This window comes from Carettochelys insculpta, chromosome 1, assembly GCF_033958435.1.
Source record: "Carettochelys insculpta isolate YL-2023 chromosome 1, ASM3395843v1, whole genome shotgun sequence".
Lineage (NCBI taxonomy): Eukaryota > Metazoa > Chordata > Testudines > Carettochelyidae > Carettochelys > Carettochelys insculpta.
In genome coordinates this window covers 279,274,704-279,296,158 of record NC_134137.1, presented here as the reverse complement: position 1 = coordinate 279,296,158, position 21,455 = coordinate 279,274,704, and the positions used below count along the sequence as shown (strand labels likewise).

General features: G+C 49.0%; 1 protein-coding gene across 1 annotated transcript in view; it reads left to right on the top strand.

Moving 5' to 3' along the window:
- Positions 1 to 18,208, top strand: part of CACNG2 (calcium voltage-gated channel auxiliary subunit gamma 2) — a 76,570-nt gene extending 58,362 nt beyond the window's left edge. Inside the window, exons 2-4 of the mRNA XM_074983853.1 lie at positions 11,374 to 11,457; positions 16,630 to 16,770; positions 17,673 to 18,208. Of these exons, the coding sequence (XP_074839954.1) occupies positions 11,374 to 11,457; positions 16,630 to 16,770; positions 17,673 to 18,208 (761 nt within the window). The remainder of the gene's footprint in view (positions 1 to 11,373; positions 11,458 to 16,629; positions 16,771 to 17,672) is intronic.
- The last annotated feature ends 3,247 nt before the right edge of the window (positions 18,209 to 21,455 follow it).

The following is a 21,455-nucleotide window of genomic DNA, read 5'->3' as shown; positions in this document are numbered from 1 at the left end:
AGTATAGCTCCATTGATTTCAGTGATGTTATGCTGATTTACACCAGCTGACCCTTAGATGTGCCCAAACTATACATGTGCCACATAGTAAGGCTGGAATATTTAAAACCACAGGGGGTGGGGATGTGGGGGAGGGAAGCTTGGCTGCCCCATTCCCATTAATTCTAATATGAATTTGCCATCCAAAACCCATAGGCATCATTGTAAATCTCAGCCCAACATACTATTTCCACCTTGCCTGTCCCAAATGGCAAATCCTATCCCTCTGGTCCGTGTGCTGTGGGGGTGCCCTGGGGTGCTGGTATTAGTCATTCAGGCCACCATGTTTAGAAGCTTGCGCAGCTGCAAAGCAGACATTTGTGTGGCTGTGGGAACCCAGGGGGGTTTCCAAGATTGTGCTTGGTTGTGTCCAAGCTGTCTGGCAGCCCAGGCCCTTGAAGCCCGTAAGGGCCAGAGTGAGAACAGGGGTGGGGTCATGGTCTGGGCCAAGGAGCATTTCTAGAAGGGCCCAGGAGCGATCACGGCCCACTCCACAGGCTCCAGATCAAGTCAAATCAGAAGTGTGGCTAGCCCAGGATGGGTGGGGTTAGGTGCTGAAGGAGCACCTGACTGGCTGTACTGCAGCTAGCGAACCTGAAGGCAGGTAGGGCAGAGGAAAGGTCCCCACACTTGCACAGTAGGGACTAGGCCCTGGCTGAGAGAAGAGACAGACAAGCGGTAGTGACTGTGTATAGGAGTAACAGTAGAAAGGTAGAGGAGGGGCAGGATTGAGATGGGGCCAATAGCAAGGGCCAGGGTGGTGCGGAGAGCATTGGAGCTCACACAGCAGCACTTGAGAAGGGGCAGGTCTCTGTGGGGAAGAGGGAGATGGCACAGAACAGGAGGCAGGACAGAACCGGCCCTCTTTAGGGTTGCTTCTCATGAAGCAACTCAGGGATGGGAGGTGGCAGGCAAGGGAATGCCAGGCTCAGAGAAGCTGCCCCCCTCCTCTAACAGGGTCTTGGCCCCAACCTGGGCATCCAAAGGGTTATTTGCACCGTCTGAAAGTGTTGTCTATAGACTGGCCCACTGACGTGGGGGGGTAAAGGGGGCAGTTGCCCCCAGGCCCAGCATTTCAAAGGGTCCTGGAGCTCCAGACTCTGCTGCTGCTACTTTGTCAGAGGCTGCAGCCAGATCTCCAGGGCCCCTCCGAAGGGCTGCAGCAGCACTGCTCCAGCTGCGCACGGCCGTGAGGGAGTTGCGGGGGCTGCGTTGAGAGCTGAATGCCCTAGGCCCCGCCCATTCTGCCCTCGGCCCCACCCCTTGTGGCATGAGGAGCCGGGCCCCCTCCCACCTTGCCCCAGGGCCCACTCCAGCTGTCAGCCCCGCTGGCCACAGAGCACCGAAACACTCTCACTGTTTCACATCCCACTCCTGCAGCACCGGAGAGCAGCCTGGGGAAGGTGGCTTGTGCAGCACTCAGGAAGAATGGTGACCAGTTCCCGCCCCCACCCTGCATGTAGTGGAGGCTTTCCTATCAATGCAGGTGCAGGAGAGGTTGTTCTCCTGTCTCAGCAGGCCACAGGTGCCCCATTAGAGTCACAGAGTGACCTTGGAGCCAGGAGGGGACGTGTAAGCCTTCTCAGCTCCAGGCGTTTCTCTGAGAGGTTTCCCACTGCGGCTGGCCCAGCTCAGGCACCCATCCCGACAGTCTGAGCACCTCACAGTCTGTACTGTGCTGATCCTTGCCGTGCCCCCATTTTACTGCTGGGACCAGAGGCACAGAAGGATTAGAGGTGGGATTCACACGGGTATTTTGGCACTCAGTCCTAGTGAAATCAATGGGAGTTAGGCACCCAAGTGTCTTTGTGAATCCCACCCCAAGAGTATGTCTACACTGTTGTAAGCCCAGCTCTGTGGGATATAGGCTTGTGTCATGGCTGTTTCCAAGCTTGAGCATCCACACTGCATTGCAAGCCTGGGTTTAAAATTGCTGGCCCCAGGTCTCACAGTCAAGCTAACACATCCATACCGTGTTATGCAGACCTTCAGGGCTCTGGCTTGAGCTGTGTGTGTCCATGTTGCAAAATGACGTGGTTTGGACCTGAATGACAGCAGGACTAGGCTCTGATCAAACCCTGGCAAAGTCCTGAGTGCTTGTTGACCCAAATCAGGCTGATTCGTGTGTGGACAGAAGGGGAGCTTGGGCTCAAACCTGAGTGGAATACCCAAACTGCAATATGTAAGCATGGAGTGAGTAGCACTCAAGTTAGCAAACCCTGGATTTGGTACCTCGGGCTTGAACCTGTGAACTCATTTGCAAACACAGATTAGGCACTGTTGAGCCCTGGGTCTCAACTGGGGCTCCAGCATCCACACTGCATTATGCAGGCCTGAGTCCAAACACCCACAGCCCACCCTTCCCAGTGTCCCCTCCCCACCCTGCCCCAATGTAACTTCTTTAGCCCTTTGTTTGTAGCGCAGTCTGTAAAAACATGACTGTCCACCAAACTTGGCTGTCCGCAGAATGGAGAGGTTCAGCCCAGGGGATTTCGGGAATAGTTTTGGTGGCTGCAACTACACTGCCAAGCAGCACAACTCAAACCCTGGGCTGTAATGCCACATTTTGCAGAAATTGCCATGGTGAAGGCGGAACTTCCGTTCCCCCACAGCAATGGGCTGCAGAGCTGCTGGCTGCCACTAAGGGCTGTTGGACCTGGCAGAGTGCAGCTCGCCCATAGGAGGCACTACTATGTATGGGAGGGGGAGCTACAGGGAGAGTGACCATTCGTCCTGTTTTAGCCAGGACTGTCCCTTTTTTAGCTCCCTGGAGAGCATCCCGACTTTCAAAAAAAAGAAAAACAGGTTAATTGTCCCCTGTGTTGCAAGGCAGGAGCTTGAAATGTAAAGAGACAGTGCTTTATGCAGCAGGGACTGTCTGTTTAACCGGCTAGCTGGAGAGGCTGGAGGAGGCAGGCAGGCGGGATCTATAAACAGATTGTTTAAAGAGCTGTGGCTGGCAGCCCTCCCCAGGCAATGGGAGGGAGGCATGGAGGAGGGGTAAGAGGTCATGTTGCCTGGCTGCTGTGCACTCTACTTACACTGCCTGAGAGGGACACAGGAGGCTGTATCTCAGATATCCCCCCGGCACGCACACACACACACACTGCTGGCGGGTAATAGGATTGCAGTAGGGAGGGCAGGGCCCTATGGTAGGAAATGGGGGGCAGACAGTTGCGGGGGAAAGGGGGCAGCTGCTGGGGAGTTGCACTTAGCTTGACAGCCCACAGGCAGCAGCAGACAGGCAAGTCTCTGGCGTAAGGGGCATCTTGACCCAGGCCCATATCATGGGTTTGGAGGAATCCCATGAAAGTGGGAGACAGGACTCAGGAGGGAGCAGAGACAGGAAGAAGGGGACAAGCATGGTGAATCATGGAGGAGGGCTGGTAGGGCTGGATTAACTCTTCTGGAGGCCAGGGCTATTAGACTTTGTAGAGACCCCTAGGACTGGGGTGAGCACAAACATCATGGGTTCAGAGTATGGGAGGTGGTGCTCAGGCTGGGCCAGAAAGGTGGGCTGTGAGATGGCGTGATGGTTCTCCAGATAGGAGTGCATGCTCTGAATTGGGACCTGGGATGAAGGGTTTGGGGTGCAGCATGAGGGAGCTCCAAGCTGGGGCCCAGGGGGTTTGGAGTGCAGGAGGGGGCTCAGCCTGCCCCACTGATGGATGGAGGGGGAAATGGAGCAAGTGCCCAGGATGCCAGGTAATCTTAAAGGATCTGAGAGTTCCAGACCCTTTTAAATCACTCAGGCAGGTGTGCCAGGTGGGACCCCGTCTCCCCCTTTGTGGATGCTAACACACTGCTCCATTCTTTCTGCCTTTGCATTTCCTCAAAGCCCAGAGCCACAGCCCCCCTCACCCTTTGAGAGGAGGTGGCAAAAGGTGTGGTGATGGGAGAAATAGGGTGGGGTAGGGAGTTTGGCTGCTCCACTTTGCATAGGTGTTAATGGTTTAGAAGGGAAAGAATTCTGTTTTCAACAGTAATTCTTTTGGGATTTGTAACTATCTGAAACCTGATAAAAAGATCCTGTTACTTTGCAATTTGGTGCATGGTAAATTAAAAACTGGAAAAACTTTACCATAGAGCCTGTTTATTTGTTTGACTTTTCAATTAGAGCTGGATTTCCAGATAAGTGAGTTCCATCAAGTGTTAGCATTTGTTTGGGGAGGGGTGTTTGAACCATTAGGCTACAGCCCTTATCTTAATCTTGCTCTGCCCTGGGGAACGAGGGAGTTAGCTGAACCAGAACTGGGTGGGGTGGGAGGTGGAACTAGGAAACAAGCAGGCACCATACAGAGTGACCTGGATATATTGGAGCATTGGGCCAAAAGAAACCTCATGTGGTTCAACAAGGAGAAGTGTGGACTTCTGCACTTGGGATGGAAGAATCCCAAGCATTGTGTAGGCTGGGGACTGACTGGCTAAGCACCAGTACAGCGTAAAGGGACCTACGGATTATGGTGGATGAAAGGCTGAATATGAGTGACCAGTAACAGAGAGGGAGCCGTGCTAGTCTATACACTATCAAAACAAAAAGCTGTCAAGTAGCACTTTAAAGACTAGCAAAATAGTTTATTAGGTGATGAGCTTTCGTGGGACAGACCCACTTCTTCAGACCATAGCCAGACCAGAACAGACTCAATATTTAAGGCACAGAGAACCAAAAACAGTAGTCAAGGAGGACAAATCAGAAAAAAATGATCCCTCCACTCTCTGATCTGCTCACCTTGATCTTTTTTTTTCTGATTTGTCCTTGATTACACTTTTTGGTTCTCTGTGCCTTAAATATTGAGTCTGTTCTGGTCTGGCTATGGTCTGAAGAAGTGGGTCTGTCCCAAGAAAACTCACCTAATAAATTATTTTGCTAGTCTTTAAAGTGCTACTTGACTGCTTTTTGTTTTTATGAGTAACCAGTGTGTCCTTTTAGCCAAGAAGGCTAACAGCATATTGGGAGGAGCATTTCGAGCAGATCTAGAGAAGTTGTTGTTCCTCTCTATTTGGCACTGGTGTGGCCATATCTGGAGTACTGTGTCCAGTTTTAGGCCCCAAAGTATAGAAAGGATGTGAATGTACTGGAGCAGGTTCAGTGGAGGGCAACGAAAATGATTAAGGGACAGGAGCCCATGACCTGTGAGGAGAGGCTGAGGAATTGGGGCTTATTTAGTTTGCAGAAGAGAAGACTGAGGGGTGATTTGATAGCAGCCTTCATCCTCTTTAGAGCTCCCTTTCAGAAAGTTGAAGAGAAACTGTTCTCAGTGGTGACAGATGGCAGAACAAGGAGCAATGGTCTGGAGTTGCAGAAGGAGAGGAGTAGGTTGGCTATTAGGAAAAACTATTTCACCGGAAGGGTGGTGAAGCACTGGAATGCGTTGCCCAGAGAGGTGGTGGAATCTCCATCCCTAGAGGTTTTTAAGTCTTGGCTAAGTCCTGGCTGGCATGATCTAGTTAGGGTTGATCCTGCTTGAAGCAGGAGGCTGGACTCAATGACTTCCTGAGGTCCCTTCCAGCCCTAGGATTCTATAATTTACCTGTTGTAAATCCACTGACTCCATGTAATTTAAATGGGATGGGAGGGGGTTATATTGTTCCAGAACCTGTTCCCAGACTCCTGCTATCCTGCACACACACCCAGCCCTGATTTCCAGCAGCTCTCTCACATACCCCAGCCTCCTGCACCTCTCTCTCTCAGACTACCAGCCCCCCACTCTGAGGAACAGCGAGATTAGGACAAGGCAGGCACTTTTATAGAGCAATAACCACTCAATTGTAGATATATATATATATAGATATATATATAGATATATAATTTTTACCTATTTTTGTTATAATAATGCAGTGTATCTTGTAAATGGGCATGCAGTCAACTTTATGTTACACTGACTGTTTGTACTGACTAGTTCTAATGGATTGCCATTGAACTCACTTAATTCCAAGCAATTTTACCAGGTGTCCTGTATTTCACACAGGGAAATATGGTCACCCTAGCTAAAGGGGTCCTAGCAGCTGCAGTTCCCAGCGTGCCCTGAGAGAAGGAGAGGGTTGAGTACAAGAAACTGGGACTGATCATCAGACTGTTTCTTTCTTTGGATCCCTGAGCTTGGAGGGTGGGGTCTGGGAAAGGTGGGCACTGTGGCTGAGGTATGGGGTATTGAGAGTTCGGGTAAAGTATCTGGGCTGAGGGAAGGACTTGTGAATATATGGGCAAGGGCCCTGTAGCTGGGTTCTGGGAGAGGACTTCTGTAGTACTGGGCAAGGAGTCCTCCTGGTTGTGCTCGTGGGAGGGGACAGAGAATGTGGGGCCTACATGAAAGGCCTCCCCTGCTGGGAGGAGAGCAGAAGAGGAAGTTGGAGGGAGGTGAGAACAGAGGAGTTGGGAGTGAGGAAGCAGAGAAGATCCCCAGCACTGCCAGAGACAGTGGAGGGAGATGAAGAGCTCCCATAGGGAGTGTTGGGACTCCCCTCCCCACAGGTGATCAGGGGGCCCCTACCCCAGACCTCTTCAGCCAAGGGGAATCGGGGCAAGCTGTGGCTAGGACACATGGGACCCAAGCTACATGAGAACAGAACATGGGGCCGGGGCCCAGGAATGAGGCTGACTCTGCCACACTCTGTAGCATACCCAGAGGAGGCCTTACAAAAACTGTCATGCACAAGATGCTTCATCCTTCATCAGCTGCCTGGTTTTCACGCAAGAATTAACCAAGCTAAAAGCACAAGGTGCACACATGCACGCACGCACACAGGCTACATCTACACTAGGGAGGGAGTTTGGAAGATGCTAATGAGGTGCTGGCATGAATATGCAGCACCTCATTAGCATAGTGGCAGCCCAGTGCTACTGGAGAGTGCCTCTTTCTGACAGCCACTGTCTGTGTAGATGGGGGCGTTTTGAAAGGACCTCTGACTGAAAGCCCCTTCTTCCAAAAACCAAATAGGAAGAAGGGGCTTTCAGAGTCCAGGGGGTCCTTTCAAAAGGCCCCCATCTACACAGATGGCATGCATTCCGAAAGCAGCACTCTCAAATCATGCACAGCTGCCATTATGCTAATGAGGTGCTACATATTCATGTCAGTACCTCATTAGCATCTTCCAAACTCCCTCATTACCATGCCCCTTCCAAAAGGAAGGGGCTAGTGTAGACATAGGTACAGAGAGAGAGAAAGAAAGAAAATCTTGGGCTTGTTCCTGGCTGTTGCCATCTCCCAAAAGGCTGTGGTCATCTGTTTTGCTTTATTCGCTGGGGCACTGAGTCTGTCTCCTTTGCCCATGGCGTGGGGTGGGAAGGGGCATTACCTATTGAGTGAGGTGGAGGGAGGTGAAGAGCTCCCATAGGGAGCCAACCAGATGGGTCAAATCTGCCTCTGGAGGCTTTTCTGTTGCTGCCAGTAAAAGGGATGGTCCGCTGAGGTGCTGCCGAGCATGAGAGCATCAAAGGGTTTAGAGTGGCAAAAACTGGAAGATGAGCAATTTAAGATCAAGGGAAAGGGGTAGGGCATAACTATAATGGGGACAACACAGTCTTTGTTCCCTGTGACTCTGTGGGCAAAGTTATGCCACCGGCTGGTTGCTGAGAGTTGCTTTTCTGCAGGTAGGGAAACCAGGGGAGATTGGGATTGAAGAGCAGAGAGCCCCAGTCAGGGGGCCCAGAAAACAGCTTGTAGGTCAGAGGTGCTCCTCTTTCACAGACTGCTGGCCATCGCAAGCAGTCAGGAGCAAGGGAAGGAAAAGATGCCCCTCCACAGCAAACAGACGCACATCATCTGGGGAGAGGCAACTGATGACTCAGCAGAACTTGACCATTTGCAGACTGTGTCCGGGCATCCATAAAGACGAGGGAAGGGTTTGTGCCACACCTGGGCAAAGGCATCTCAAGTGCATCGTGCTTTAGCTGCCTTCCATGCGGGAGAGGGGTGCGCAGGGCATGGTGTGGGAGGAAGGGGCAGTGGATTCTTTTGGCTGTGAGGCATTCCTTCAAGGAGAATCGTGGCTGCAGATCAGGTACTTCCTGAACGGGGGAGCTCTGTGTGGTAAGAGAGGCATAGTGGTTTCCCCCTGCAGTCCACAGGAGGAGATGGGGCAGAAAGGAATAAGCTGCTCTCAGTATGGATTAGTGAGGAGTGAAAACTTCAGTAGTACCGAAAGGTATTTTGCTCCTACCTTCTAGTAGACTCAGATCTTAGATTTGCCTCTGCCTCCTTAATGGGAGCTCCGGCAATTGGTTGTTAGATACCATGGTGCCTTTAAAATAGCAGAGATAAACGGATCAGATAGAATCAAAGCAGAGAGATTTGATATTGAGGAGCATAACTATCAGTACTGCATGGACAGCTACACAGCAATGACTTGCCTTAAACTCCCAAAGCCCTGCTGAAGCAGAGTCTGGGCTCAGAGTAAACCCTGGGATGATTCTTTGTGCTCTATCTCCATCTTCAAATGTCCCAAAGTCCTGTCCACAAATGTGGAGAGAATCTTCCCAGGATGTTCCTTTTACCAGGACACCTGTGTTGTTTCTTGCATGGCCTCCTGCTGGGAAAGGTTGGGACTGGAATATCTCATATGTGCTCCTCACAAATAATACCATTCCCTCTGCATGGCAGATAGGGCTGTAGGGGACCCCACCTCCTCCATTTCTGACTCCTCCAGTCAGTGTTGTGGGCATTGTTAACATTATTCCTTTTAAGGCAATTTAGATCCCTAAGGACCCCCAGGATTTGTTGCTCTCCGGGCTGAGATCTCCCTTCAGCCCACCTCAGTGTGGGGCTGCTGCCAGGAGCATAGGCCTCAAGAGCAGCTATTCCATAAAGTTAAAGCATCTGGGCCCAGGGCTCTTGCACAAATACCTCTGCACTGGCTGAACTCCTGCTGTGGAGCCTAAGGGATGGGTGTCTGCAAGCCAAATGGCCTCAGTCACTGTGCAGACACCACAGCTTCCCCTTCTCAGCTAGTCCAGGTCAATTAGTTTTACTGTTCAACTTGTTCATCAATGATCTAGAAAATGAGGTAAGCAGTGAGGTGGCAAAGTTTGCAGATGACACCAAGTTGTTCAGGACAGTCAAAACCAAAACAGATTGTGAAGAACTACAAAAAGATCTCAGCAAACTGAGTGATTGGGCAGCAAAATGGCAAATGAAATTTAATGTGGGTAAGTGTAAGGTAATGCATGTTGGAAAAAATAACCCAAATTACACGTACTACATGATGGGGTCAAATTTAGCTACGACAGATCAGGAAAGGGATCTTGGAGTTATAGTGGATAGTTCTCTGGAGACATCCACGCAGTGTGCAGCGGCAGTTAGTAAGGCAAATAGGATGTTAGGAATTATTAAAAAAGGGATCGATAATAAGACAAAAGATATCATACTTCCCCTATATAAAACTATGGTACGCCCACATCTTGAGTACTGCGTACAGATGTGGTCTCCTCACCTCAAAAAAGATATATTGGCATTAGAAAAGGTTCAGAAAAGGGCGACTAAGATGATTAGGGGCTTGGAACGGGTCCCATATGGGGAGAGGCTAGAGAGACTGGGACTTTTCAGTTTGGAAAAGAGGCGATTGAGGGGCGATATGATAGAGGTATATAAAATCATGAATGGTGTGGAGAAAGTGAATATAGAAAAATTATTTACCTTTTCCCATAATACAAGAACTAGGGGACACCAAATGAAATTGATGGGTAGTAGGTTCAAAACTAATAAAAGGAAATTTTTCTTCACACAGCGCACAGTCAACCTGTGGAACTCCTTGCCCGAGGAGGCTGTGAAGGCCAGGACTCTATTAGGGTTTAAAAAAGAGCTTGATAAATTTTTGCAGGTTAGGTCCATAAATGGCTGTTAGCCAGGGATCAAGTATGGTGCCCTAGCCTTCAGAACAAGGGCAGGAGATGGATGGCAGGAGATAAATCACTTGATCATTGTCTTCTGTTCTCCTTCTCTGGGGCACCTGGCATTGGCCACCGTCAGCAGATGGGATGCTGGGCTGGATGGACCTTTGGTCTGACCCAGTATGGCCATTCTTATGTTCTTATGGATGACACCACTGTGAAGACCCAGGAGAAGAGAGGGACACTGCATGTGGAGGAAGGGGCCTACAGAGATGAGCAAGATTGTCCCCCTGCTGTCATTTTGCAATAGCGTGAATGCCCCATTCCCCAAGGCAGGGACAGTGTGAAGCCAGATGTTTAAAACACGGTTCTGCTACCCTGCTGCAGTTTTTGCTCGGGTTCAAGGTGTCAGCAGCAGGGCTCAAGGAGCTGTACTTCCATGCTCCTCCCACCATAATGTAGACCATGGGGTTGGAGGTTTGAGGCTCTGTGAGTATGTGTGTGTGCATGTGCATGTTGTAATATCTTGGGCCTTGCTTACTTGTACTGCTGGTGGCTGGCCTTGTGTGGGTAAGAGCCCTATTACTAACAGTTCAGGGAGATTGTCCTTCTGCTCAAGTGCTAAAATCCTGAGGTTTTTGAAGCTTAAGGTACACCCCACAGCTGCATGCATGCAGTTGGACCAATGACCATTGGATCAGGATAGAGCCCCCAGATTCCTTACCATTTATGTGTAAGTGGGGTGCTATGGAAAAATGAGATGGGGTCAGAGCAGATTGAAAAGACACTAAACGCATGGGGAAAGAAGATTTTTAAAAAGACTTTGTTCGCTTTAGAAGAGGACAAATGGGAATGGACATGCTGGAAATCCATTAAATAATGTATGATCTAAGAAGGTAAATCAGGAACATCTGTTCTCCCTGTCTTGTCACACAAGACAAAGGACAGGACATGAAATTTTAAAATGGCAAACTCAAAACTGATAAAAATAAAAAGCTTTTCACACAACATGTAAAGAGACTGGGAAATTCACTGCCACAGGAAGGCATTGAGGCCAAGGATTTATCATGATTCAGAAAAGGAATGGACATTTATACGATGCCAGGAAAGACCTAGAGTTATCATAGTTGATGTTAACAAAAAAACTGTGAACAACCAGTCTCTGCAAAGGATCAGGATGAGATGGAATGTGGGGAGATAATTCCACACCTGCTTACTGTGAAGTTCTGACTCTTTCCTCTGATGTCTCTGGTGCTGGCCACTGTCACACACAGGATACTGAGCTAGACAGATCTTAGGTCTGACCTAGCACAGCAATTCCTATGTTTCCATGTGGATATGGAGATGTGAAAGGGGGATGGGCGTGTATAGAAGGGAATAGCTGAGAGCTCAGTGCACAGACATGTAAGGAAGGAGGCAGAAGAGGGCAGACAGAATGGCCCAGAGGGGAGCAGTTTGCCTCGGCTGGTTTCTGATGTTCTCATTTGTTTTTCTTCTCTTGTTTTGCAGGGAATTTTAAAGGTCTGTGTAAGCAAATCGATCACTTCCCTGAGGATACAGATTACGAAGCCGACACAGCAGAATATTTCCTCCGTAAGTCTGCGGGCTCTTTTCCTCGGCACTGATTGTAGGTGCTAGTGCTGGGTGCCCTTTGCTTCCTGGAGATGACGCTGTCCAAAGTCTGGTTCCCTTGAGGATTCACATGCCAAATGAGGAAAAAATCTCGAAGAACTGACGGAGCATCCCTAAGACCATCTGACTATGTGTGTCAGAGGGCTCCCTGCCTCCCACTAACAAACCCACTCCTGCCTCTACAAAACCAAATCTACCAGATGCTTCTAGATTCAATTAAAGGGTTTTTTATTCAAGGTATTTAATTGTGATAAGATTCTGTAGCCCCTCAACCTTCCTCCCCCCGCCCACCCCCACCTTTGAAAAATATTGACAGGAGAAGGAAGCATCTCCGAGATGCAAAGAAAATACCCTGTCAGGTCAGAAAATCAAAACAAATAATGGACTTCCAGTGAAAACAACCCTAAGGAGGAAGGGAGACAGCAGAAGCATTAACTGTCGCTAGCTGCAATCATCTCTCAGGTGGGAGGGATGGAGTATCCCTGTGGATTGAGAGTTGGTTATAGTTACTTCTGCATAAACTGTAGCTCACTTGTTCCATCTCGTCCCTAGGCAAGGAGATGAGAGTCTTTGAGTCTGAGGTCACAAGACTTTCGCTTCTGCCTCACTGAATCTAATGCGGGCCAGGTCATTAAAGACCAGGAGTCATTACCCGCTAATAATTGTAGATGCACATAAAATGAGTCAGTGGTCTTAATCTATTTCTGGAACGAGCAGTCACCTCCTAGGAACAATCACCATGAGACGCTAATTAGCAGTCTTGGCAGCAGTGGCAGTGGCACAACCGAGGATTGAGTGGATCATAAAGACTAAATTCCCTGACATGTAGGAGCCTTTTCACGCGAGGGGGTAGGCGCACTAGTGAGGAGGCTGGGACTCTGTGTGTGTGTGTGTGTGTGTGTGTGCAAGAGAGGAAGTAGGCACACTAGTGGGGACGCTGGGACTCGTGTGCGTGCGTGCGTGCGTGCGTGCGTGCGTGCGTGCGTGAACAGGACAGGAGCATGAAAGCTCACACCACTTCTTATGCTGTCCCCGTTAGTAAAGGGTTCAGATACTGAATCCTTCTACCGTAGTCATATCAGATTTCAAAGTCTAAGTAGGTTTGTGCTGGGCAGTGCTTAGATGGGAAAGCTCGCAGCAGTACCTGCTTCTGTCACCAGAGCCACTGATCAGTCGCCTTTCACAGAGAGAGCGTTCGCTGAAGTGGGCTGTGGATAAGGGCTGTAGAGTGGCTGGCACAGGGAACAGCATGGTTAGACCAGAGGTTGATGTGGCTAACGCTGCTCTTTGGAGCACAGAAAAGACTGAGGAATGTGTACCAGGGCCACTGAGAGAAATGTTGCACTTAGCGTGGGGCGTATCACCACAATGTCGCACAAGCGGAAAACAGAGACAGCAGAGATCAGAGTTCAACCTGGGACACGAGGGCTGAGGTCACAACGCCCATGGATAGGCAGATGGAGCCAGCCTGGAAAGCTGTGTAGCTCTTTGTGGTCTGTAAAATCCTCACTGGTAAAAAGAGAGCCCTTCTGTTCTGTGCAAAAGCAGAGGCTCAGTCATCCTTTACAACAAAGTATCTTTTTGTCCCAGGCTCCCCCAGCTAATCTCCACCTCTGTGTCCCACCGCCCCTCCACGAGCACAGAACCTGTTGATAGTAAGAGAGGAGATCTTTGCTCTAATGGCGCCCAAAAGACATGGCTTTTAATTGTGCAGGCTAAGCGTCAGGGATCTGCTAGGGCTGGGGATCTCTGCAAGTTGCCAGTTTCTGACTCGTGTGTGTTTGGATCCTGCCGGAGGCCCAGCAGCATCGTGGTGTTAGACAAATTTGGGATTCTTTCAAGATCATCTGTGGGGATGAAAGAGGGAGACCGTGCTAGGATTTTCTCTCCTGTATTTAAGCTAAAATATTTACCCACACTCTGTGCTTTTAAACAATTCCAAGGAGAATGTTTTCTTAAAATGTATTTCTGTTGCATTGCTTACCAACCAGCTCGAGTGCCAGTGCTGCAAAGGTGGATGACCCTCCTTAGCAGGGGATGGGCATGCTGGTGTATTGCTGTAGGGTTACCTCTGAGTCCAGGTTTGCTCGTGAAGACCTGCATGCTGGCGTTGATCTCTTTTTAGCAAGAGCTTTGGAACATTTGTTTTGGGGAAGAGCCCACAGAGGGCTACAGATTGCTGTCTCCTCCGAAAGGAGACAAGTGTAGATCAAACGGCCTGTTTTCCCTCTCATGTCCCCTTTAAAACAAATCCCCAAGGCAAAATCCCTTAGGAAGTAGCAATGTTCAATGAAGCGGGATATCGGGATATGGTGAGATGCTTGCTGGGTCATGTCTGGTAGAAGGAGCCTCATGCTGATTTGGAGGCAGCCTGATTTGGGCAGGTTCTTCCCAGCCCTTCTTCCAAATTGGAGTATGTTGAAGCTTCACCTGGGCTGGGCTTGGTAGCACTGATATGATTGTCCAAGAGAGTGGTGGGCTATATATGGCCCATGGGGGTTCTATGTATGGCTCATGAGATAGTTTGTTTATTGTTGCCTGTGGGCAGTGTTGCCAGATTCCATTGGTTTCTATCCACACAGGGCTTTTTTTTCCTACCACTATTATTAAAGTGACGCACATGTAAATCAAAGGCACATGACATGAGGTGCACCTCATTACACAGAACATGGGCTGTGAGAGCCATGCGCTCCCTCTGCAGCCAGTCAGAGTGCGGCTACAGCTCTATCAGCCCATCCCACAAATTTGAGGTAGGCAAGTGCGGGCAGCAAAATTGCCCTATCCCAGGAGACCGCCTTGGTTGCAACAAACTTGTGGCCCACTGAGATAGAGGAGGGCCGCTCGTGCAGCCCACTCACCAGACTAGACTGATCTGAGAAGTTGTTTCTGATCTTTAGATTAGGTTGCTGCCTGGATCAGAGTAGCCAGGAGATAGGGAAAGCAGGAAATCTGATTAAGACTCAGTTTTGTTTTGTTGACCATTGAGGGAAGATGGCTCCGGTTCTTTACAATCAAATGGCCAGTGGCGGGACGAAGGGTGTGGGGGATGTCAGTGTATTTCTGTCCCACAAGATTCTAAGGCTGGGCAGAAGACCTTCCAAACTCAGCTCTCCTCCCCGTCAGACTGCAGGGTCTGGAACAGTCTCCTCTGTTCAGTGACAGCCCCTCTCTTCTGTGGTTATTTGGCTCCGTGGAACTTCAGAAATGAATAAGGCCCTTAGCTCAGCTCAGTCACAAAGAATTGTGGTTTCACCCCTCACCTTATCCTCTGGTCCCCATCCGAGTTTCACGCTGTGACCTTGAGCTGGAATGCTCAGAATCTCCATACGGCCCCTCCCTGCAGTGGGCATCCACTTGGTATTTACTCACTGTTGCCTGGCTCCCCATTCTTAAATCTTCCCCTGCTTTCCCAAAGCCATCCGAACAACTATTTCCATCCATCCCTGACATAGCGCTAGGTAGAACTGGAGAACAGTGAGTGGTTCCTCATACCCTTTGGGCTTACAGCATGCAAGGGTTGTGCTAGAGATGGCATCAGCAAGAATTCAGCACTAGTACCTCTTAGAAGGGATAGATTCTCCCACACAATCTCTGAACCAAATGTCCCCGCTGGCTAGGGAAACCCCTTTTTTTGCTTTATACAAGTTAGTTCCCCTCCTGTTGCATTGAAAGAAAATTTGCATTGGGCTGCTCTTGCATTGATGCATGTTCTTTTCAAACTGTGTGTTTATTTCACACTGTAACATCTTCGTCTTTCCACTGAAGAAGAGAGGCCTAATAAATAGGAAAAGATGCTCACCTTGTAGAGCTAGAAGTTACCTTCAGAGGTCATGGGGTCTGGTACCCTGTGCTCACTGGTGGACCAAGCGACATGGTAGACATTTTTTTTAAACCCCCTCAAGGACTGAACATACCACTCTGGGTTTAGCAGGCCAATGCTCAAACCACCAAGCTATCCCCTCCCTGTCTCCAAAAACGCAATCATGGAGATAGACATATCTCATAGAGCTAGAAGGACCTTTCAGTGGTCATTGAGTCTAGTTCCCTGTCCTCAGGGCAGGATCTGGCACCATCCCTGACAGATTTTTTGTTTTTTAAATCTGACCTCCCCTAGACCCGTGAAGGAACCCCTTGAAGATTGAGCTCACACCCCTACATTTACAAGGGCAAGGCTCTAACCCCTGATCTCTTCTTTCCTGCAAGGCCTTGGTCATAAAAATACTGACTAAAGCATCTGTGATGTGTTGTACAGCATCTTTCAAACCATACCAATGCTCTCTGCTGGGCAGAATATTTGAGGGGGGGGTTGTACAAAAGCACATCACCACACTCTGTTGGCTGAAATAAGTGTGAGTTCTGCCAGGGATGGGGTGTGCACAGGTGTATTTGTGTGTGTGTGTGTGTGTTTGCATGTCTGTCATCTGCTGGCTGGAACATGCATGAAGTTGTGGAGTTGCCCCTTTAGCTCGCCACTGGGAGTCCTAGGCTGCTGAAGAATTAGATTATGAGTTTTATACCCCAGCGCCGGGGATGGCTGCAGCCTCTGCCAATAGCCACAGACTGTTCTCCTGCCTCTTTGGCGGCTTTCCAGCTTTCTACAAATCTCTTCATAGGAGGCAAGTACAGTTTCCGAATCATGCGCCATTGACTGATTCTTTGGGTGAGGCATTTGTGATGTTGGCACTGCTCTTTAAAAACCCAACTGCATCAAATTACAGGTGGGAATAATAGAAGAAGGGCCGCACTCAGTGTGGACAAAAGCAGGCGTGAGATGCCTGGGAGGGAGTCAGGTTATGAAAAAGTCCCAGGTAAACATCTGCCATCAAACCCCACTGACTGCCACTGAGTTTTAATAGTCTTAATGACAACCCAACACATGGACAATCCATTTGTGACCATTCTCTCCTTCTGTCTCCTTCTCTCCATCCCCTTTGTCTCTTTATGCTTCCCTAAATCACTCCTCTCCACGTTACTTTTCCTCCTGTATCTTCTTTCTCCCTCATGCTCTCGTCTTCCCCCCATATCTGTTCCCTCCCCATTCCATCTCTTTGTCTCCTGGGTTGTTTTCTCTTACCTCTTTCCTCTGTCTCCCACCCATGCTGTTATTTCTCTCCCACCCTCTCTTTTTCACAGGGGCTGTAAGGGCCTCTAGTATTTTCCCAATCCTGAGTGTGATTCTGCTTTTCATGGGTGGACTCTGCATTGCAGCCAGCGAGTTCTACAAAACTCGACACAACATCATTCTTAGTGCCGGCATCTTCTTCGTGTCTGCAGGTAAAGAGAGAAGGGACGAATGGGTTGGTGGGATAGAAAATTTAAGAACAAGAGCAAGGAAAAAGAAGAGGGAGAGTGACAGGCTCTCCAGGTGATGAGCAGCAGGGAGTAGAAATGAAAAGAGATGGTTTGTTTGCACAGGCAAAAAGCGCAATGTATATTTTTCAGTCTAGATGAGCTTTATTTCAGATGAAAGATAACATTCAACAAGAAAGAGTAAATGTAAAGTCTCTGTGTGAGAGAGAGAGAGCGCACACAGTGACTCGCTCTGATATTCTGCATTTGAACTGAAACACAAAATGGCACCTGGTCCTTGCAGAGAGAGAGAGAGAATCCTCTACATGTGCAAGTGCAGGATTCAGAAAACAGAATGGCCCCATCTCCCTTCAGTTACATGACGGCTTCCACCTTGGACAGAATATGACATCAGAGAGACGAAGCCCTGGAGCACGTCCACAGGCTGTAACTACCTTGGGTTGAAAGAAATATGGGAGATAAATTTCATCAGACCAGGGCTAGTTTGCTGTAAAGCTGCAGGCCTAGGAAGGCTGGATCTCAAAACTGGATTGTGCATGGAGACCAAGCTCCTGTCTACATCTGCTGGGGCAGGTGCGTGTCTCATTGAGAGAGGCAGGACTGACTGGGGTGCCAGCACAGGGTGAGGCTTAGGGTTTGGGAAGCCTGCAGAATAAATTGCTCTCTCATTTGGAATCCCTCGAGAGGTTCCAAGCGGGGCAAGGCTGGAGGCTCATTTGGGGAGCTGTGAGCAGACAGGCCCTCGCCAGCATTGGACTACTCTTGGGAAGACAGGTGGAACCCTAGGCGTTAACCCTGCACTTTCTGCTGTCCTTTCCTTCAAGGATGTACTAATATTTTCCCCTCTCTCCTACCCTCATCCACAGGTCTGAGTAATATAATTGGCATCATTGTGTACATATCAGCCAACGCTGGAGACCCCTCAAAAAGCGACTCCAAGAAGAACAGTTACTCCTATGGTTGGTCCTTCTACTTTGGGGCCCTGTCCTTCATTATAGCTGAGATGGTTGGAGTGCTGGCTGTCCACATGTTTATTGACCGGCACAAACAGCTGCGTGCCAACGCTCGTGCCACGGACTACCTCCAGTCCTCTGCCATCACCCGCATCCCCAGCTACCGCTACCGCTATCAGAGACGCAGTCGCTCCAGTTCCCGGTCCACTGAGCCTTCACACTCCAGGGATGCCTCCCCCGTCGGGATCAAGGGGTTCAATACCCTCCCATCAACGGAGATCTCGATGTACACCCTTACCAGGGACCCCCTGAAGGCCGCCTCCACCCCCACCGCCACCTACAATTCTGACAGGGATAACAGTTTCCTCCAGGTTCACAACTGTATCCAGAAAGAGAACAAGGACTCTATCCACACTAACACAGCCAACCGCCGGACCACCCCGGTATGAAGCTGCCACCAGGAGCTGAAAATGGGGAAGGAGCAGGCGGGTGGTGGGGAGGAAATGGAAGAGGAGGAGCGGGGGCAACAGGGAGGGCAGGGGAGGGAGAAGAGAAAGCAACCCTGGGGGAAACCTTCCGAAAGCAAAAAACAAACAAAAAACAAAACAAGAAAGGAAACAAAAGAAACAATAACAAAAAAGTATAAAAAAGAAAAAAAAGAAAAAAAACTTTAAAAACCAAGAGAGATTTAAAAAATAGAAAATAAATTTAAAAGAAAATGCATGATTTCCCATGTACCATTATTTTAATAAAAACAAATTGAAAAAGAGAACCAAGAAACAACAAAACCAAACCAATCAAAAATTAAGTGGGAGGAGGAGCAGCAGGCAGCTCTTTGGATTTTTCCAGGTTTCATTCTTTAATTTTTTGGTTTGTTTTCTGTTCAGTTTTAACCCAGTGTGGACTCTCAGGTTCCGGAAGAGGAAGCATAGCGGGCGGTGTAGCAGTGATGTGCGTATCTGTGGAAGTTCTAGGGTTTCATGATGACCCTGGAGATCTTAGGGGTGACATGTGACCTACTTAGACTTGCCAAGATGCTGGGATCAAAGGTGATTCATGTATCTCTTGTGGATCCTTGAAGGGTTAACATTGACTTTCCTGTCTTTGGGAATCCTAGGGGGTTAACGCTTATTCCCTGGTCCCCAGGGCTCCCAGGGAGTTAATGGTGTCCCACCTGGACTCACTAGTCCCTGGGGATCCTGTATTTAACAGCAACATTGCAAAAAAACAATAGTTTATAAAAACCAAGTGGCAATTTTTTAATAAAACAAAACCAACTATAAATAAATGTAAATACAGTAAGTGGATTTACTTGCAAGCAAACCAGATAGTATTTTTCTTTTCATTTTTGTTTTCTCCAGCTTTAAACTGTGAAAACGTGGGCTTTAGAGGTGGGGAGGGAGGGAAATACAAATTAGTGGTTGTGGGGGTGGGTCTTGTAAAAAGCAAACAGCAATTGAATCCCTTTAGCAAATCAAAAATCACAGAGAGGCCGGAGCACACCCAGCTGGCAGGAGGGGAAAGGCTCCCCGCCGGGTACAGGGCTTTGTGCTTGACACACATCTCTCCCTGAGGAGAGGAAGATGCTGCTATTTGGGGGGTAGGTGGCAGACGGTATAAGGACCGGATGCTAATGAGGAGACTAGCACTCGCACACACACCCCCATCAGGCACGCAGTGCATGCGCCCCAGGGTCAGCAGGCATGAGATGCCTACTGCTGTATAGACCTTTTCAAATATCAGTTTTGCCTAGTCAACAAGAGCCTGACCCAGCCCCACTGAAACCAATGAGAGGCTGTCCATTGACATTAGCGGGCACGGGATTAGGCTCCAAGTCTTGGACCAGTCTTCTAGTCAAGGTCCTATTCCCCACTGCCTGGCCCTGGGGCAGTCATGTACACCCAGCAGGGTGGGTCCAAAGGGCCAGCAGATCAGAGGTGCCGAGTCGCTTGCCCCGGGGCAGTGTGTTACACTTGCTCTGCCCTGAGGCAATTATTAAAAACAGTGCAAGGCAGTGAGGCCCTTGTGTTCCTACGTACGTGCGCTCCTCCTTCTCATGCACGCATGGTGCCTGATTCTCATCGCTTGCTGGTGTGACCCCAGATACTCCACTGCCCACAGTGCAATCAGTCCTGGTACACACCACCTCCCACTCATATGCACCCTTGCCACACCTCACCCCTTCTGACACCTGCCCATCCCTCCCTGCGTCCTTCAAGAACGTCCACCCTGCCAACCCCCTCATCATACCTGCCACATGACACATCCCAGGGCCTATCGCACGCAACAGGGACTTGGCCTGACCTTGAGCACCAAGGCTTTGTGCTGAGGGGAGCTGACATGCCAGAGGGCCCAGAAACCACTTGTAATTCAGCTCCCTTTATAATGCTGCTACCAGGACACAGCGAGGGATGGCAGGGACAGTGGGCAAAGCAAACAGAAGGCGAGCGTGGTCACTATGCTTCTGTGTGTGTCACTCAGCAGCAGACCAGTCCAGGGCCAGCACAGATTGCGAGAATTCTCCATGGACAGGCAAACAACAGAATCCCTTCTGTTGCATCCCAGGGGAGATCCAGGGGTGGAAGGTTTATGAGTGGGTCAGATGACCCTTTCAGCTGCTCAGCCCCACTCTTGATTCTGTTCCAATTCCTGCTGCTCCAGTTTTAAGGATCTTTAAGTCCCACAGTTCAGCTCACACTGGAGAGGAGGCACTGTTCCTAAAACAATCCCTGGCCCAAATATTGCTGCTTTATCCTACTTCTCCTCAGCACAGAAAAACAGGGTCCCTTTCCAGGGCAGGGGTTGGGGAGCAGCATGTGAGAAATTTCAGTCCAAGGTGAAATGAATTCTCCCTAGGGCTCAAGGGAAGGTCTGGTGCTGATGGAGAAGCATAGAGAAAGCTTAAATGATAGTATCAAAACAAAAAAGCAGTCTGGTAGCACTTTAAAGACTAACAAAATAATTTATTAGGTGAGCTTTCGTGGGACAGACCCATTTCTTCAGATCATAGCCAAACCAGAACAGACTCAATATTTAAGGCACAGAGAACTGAAAATAGTAATCAAGGTTGACAAATCAGAGGAATTTTCACAGCAGTTTGGAAAGAGAGGCTGCTGAACTCTCTTTTATATTCAAATTCGACACATTAACACGTGGTTTGAACTGGGACAGCAATTTTCTAACTCATTATAGGGGCTCTTTTAAATACTTTGCTTTATCTAATTCCTGAAACCCACCCCCCACCTGCCTCCTTCTGCCCCTCTGCTCTCTGATTTGCTCACCCTGATAATAATTTTTCTGATTTGTCAATCTTGATTACTAGTTTTGGTTCTCTGTGCCTTAAATATTGAGTCTGTTCTGGTTTGGCTATGGTCTGAAGAAATGGGTCTGTCCCACAAAACCTCATCACCTAATAAATTATTTCGTTAGTCTTTAAAGTGCTACTGGACTGCTTTTTGTTTTGATAATATATAGACTAGCACGGCTATCTCTCTGTTACCACTTAAATGATACTGATCATCCAGGTGCATTCCTCAGTCTGTACCGGGTGTCTGGGATTCCTGCTGAATTCCGTACCCCTCCCAGCCTGCCATCCCCACCTGGTCCTCAGGCCTTTTAAAATGTGAAAGAACAGATGAAAAACAACACACACACACACACACCCCAAGCACTGAGTTATAATTGGTTTCCAAAGCT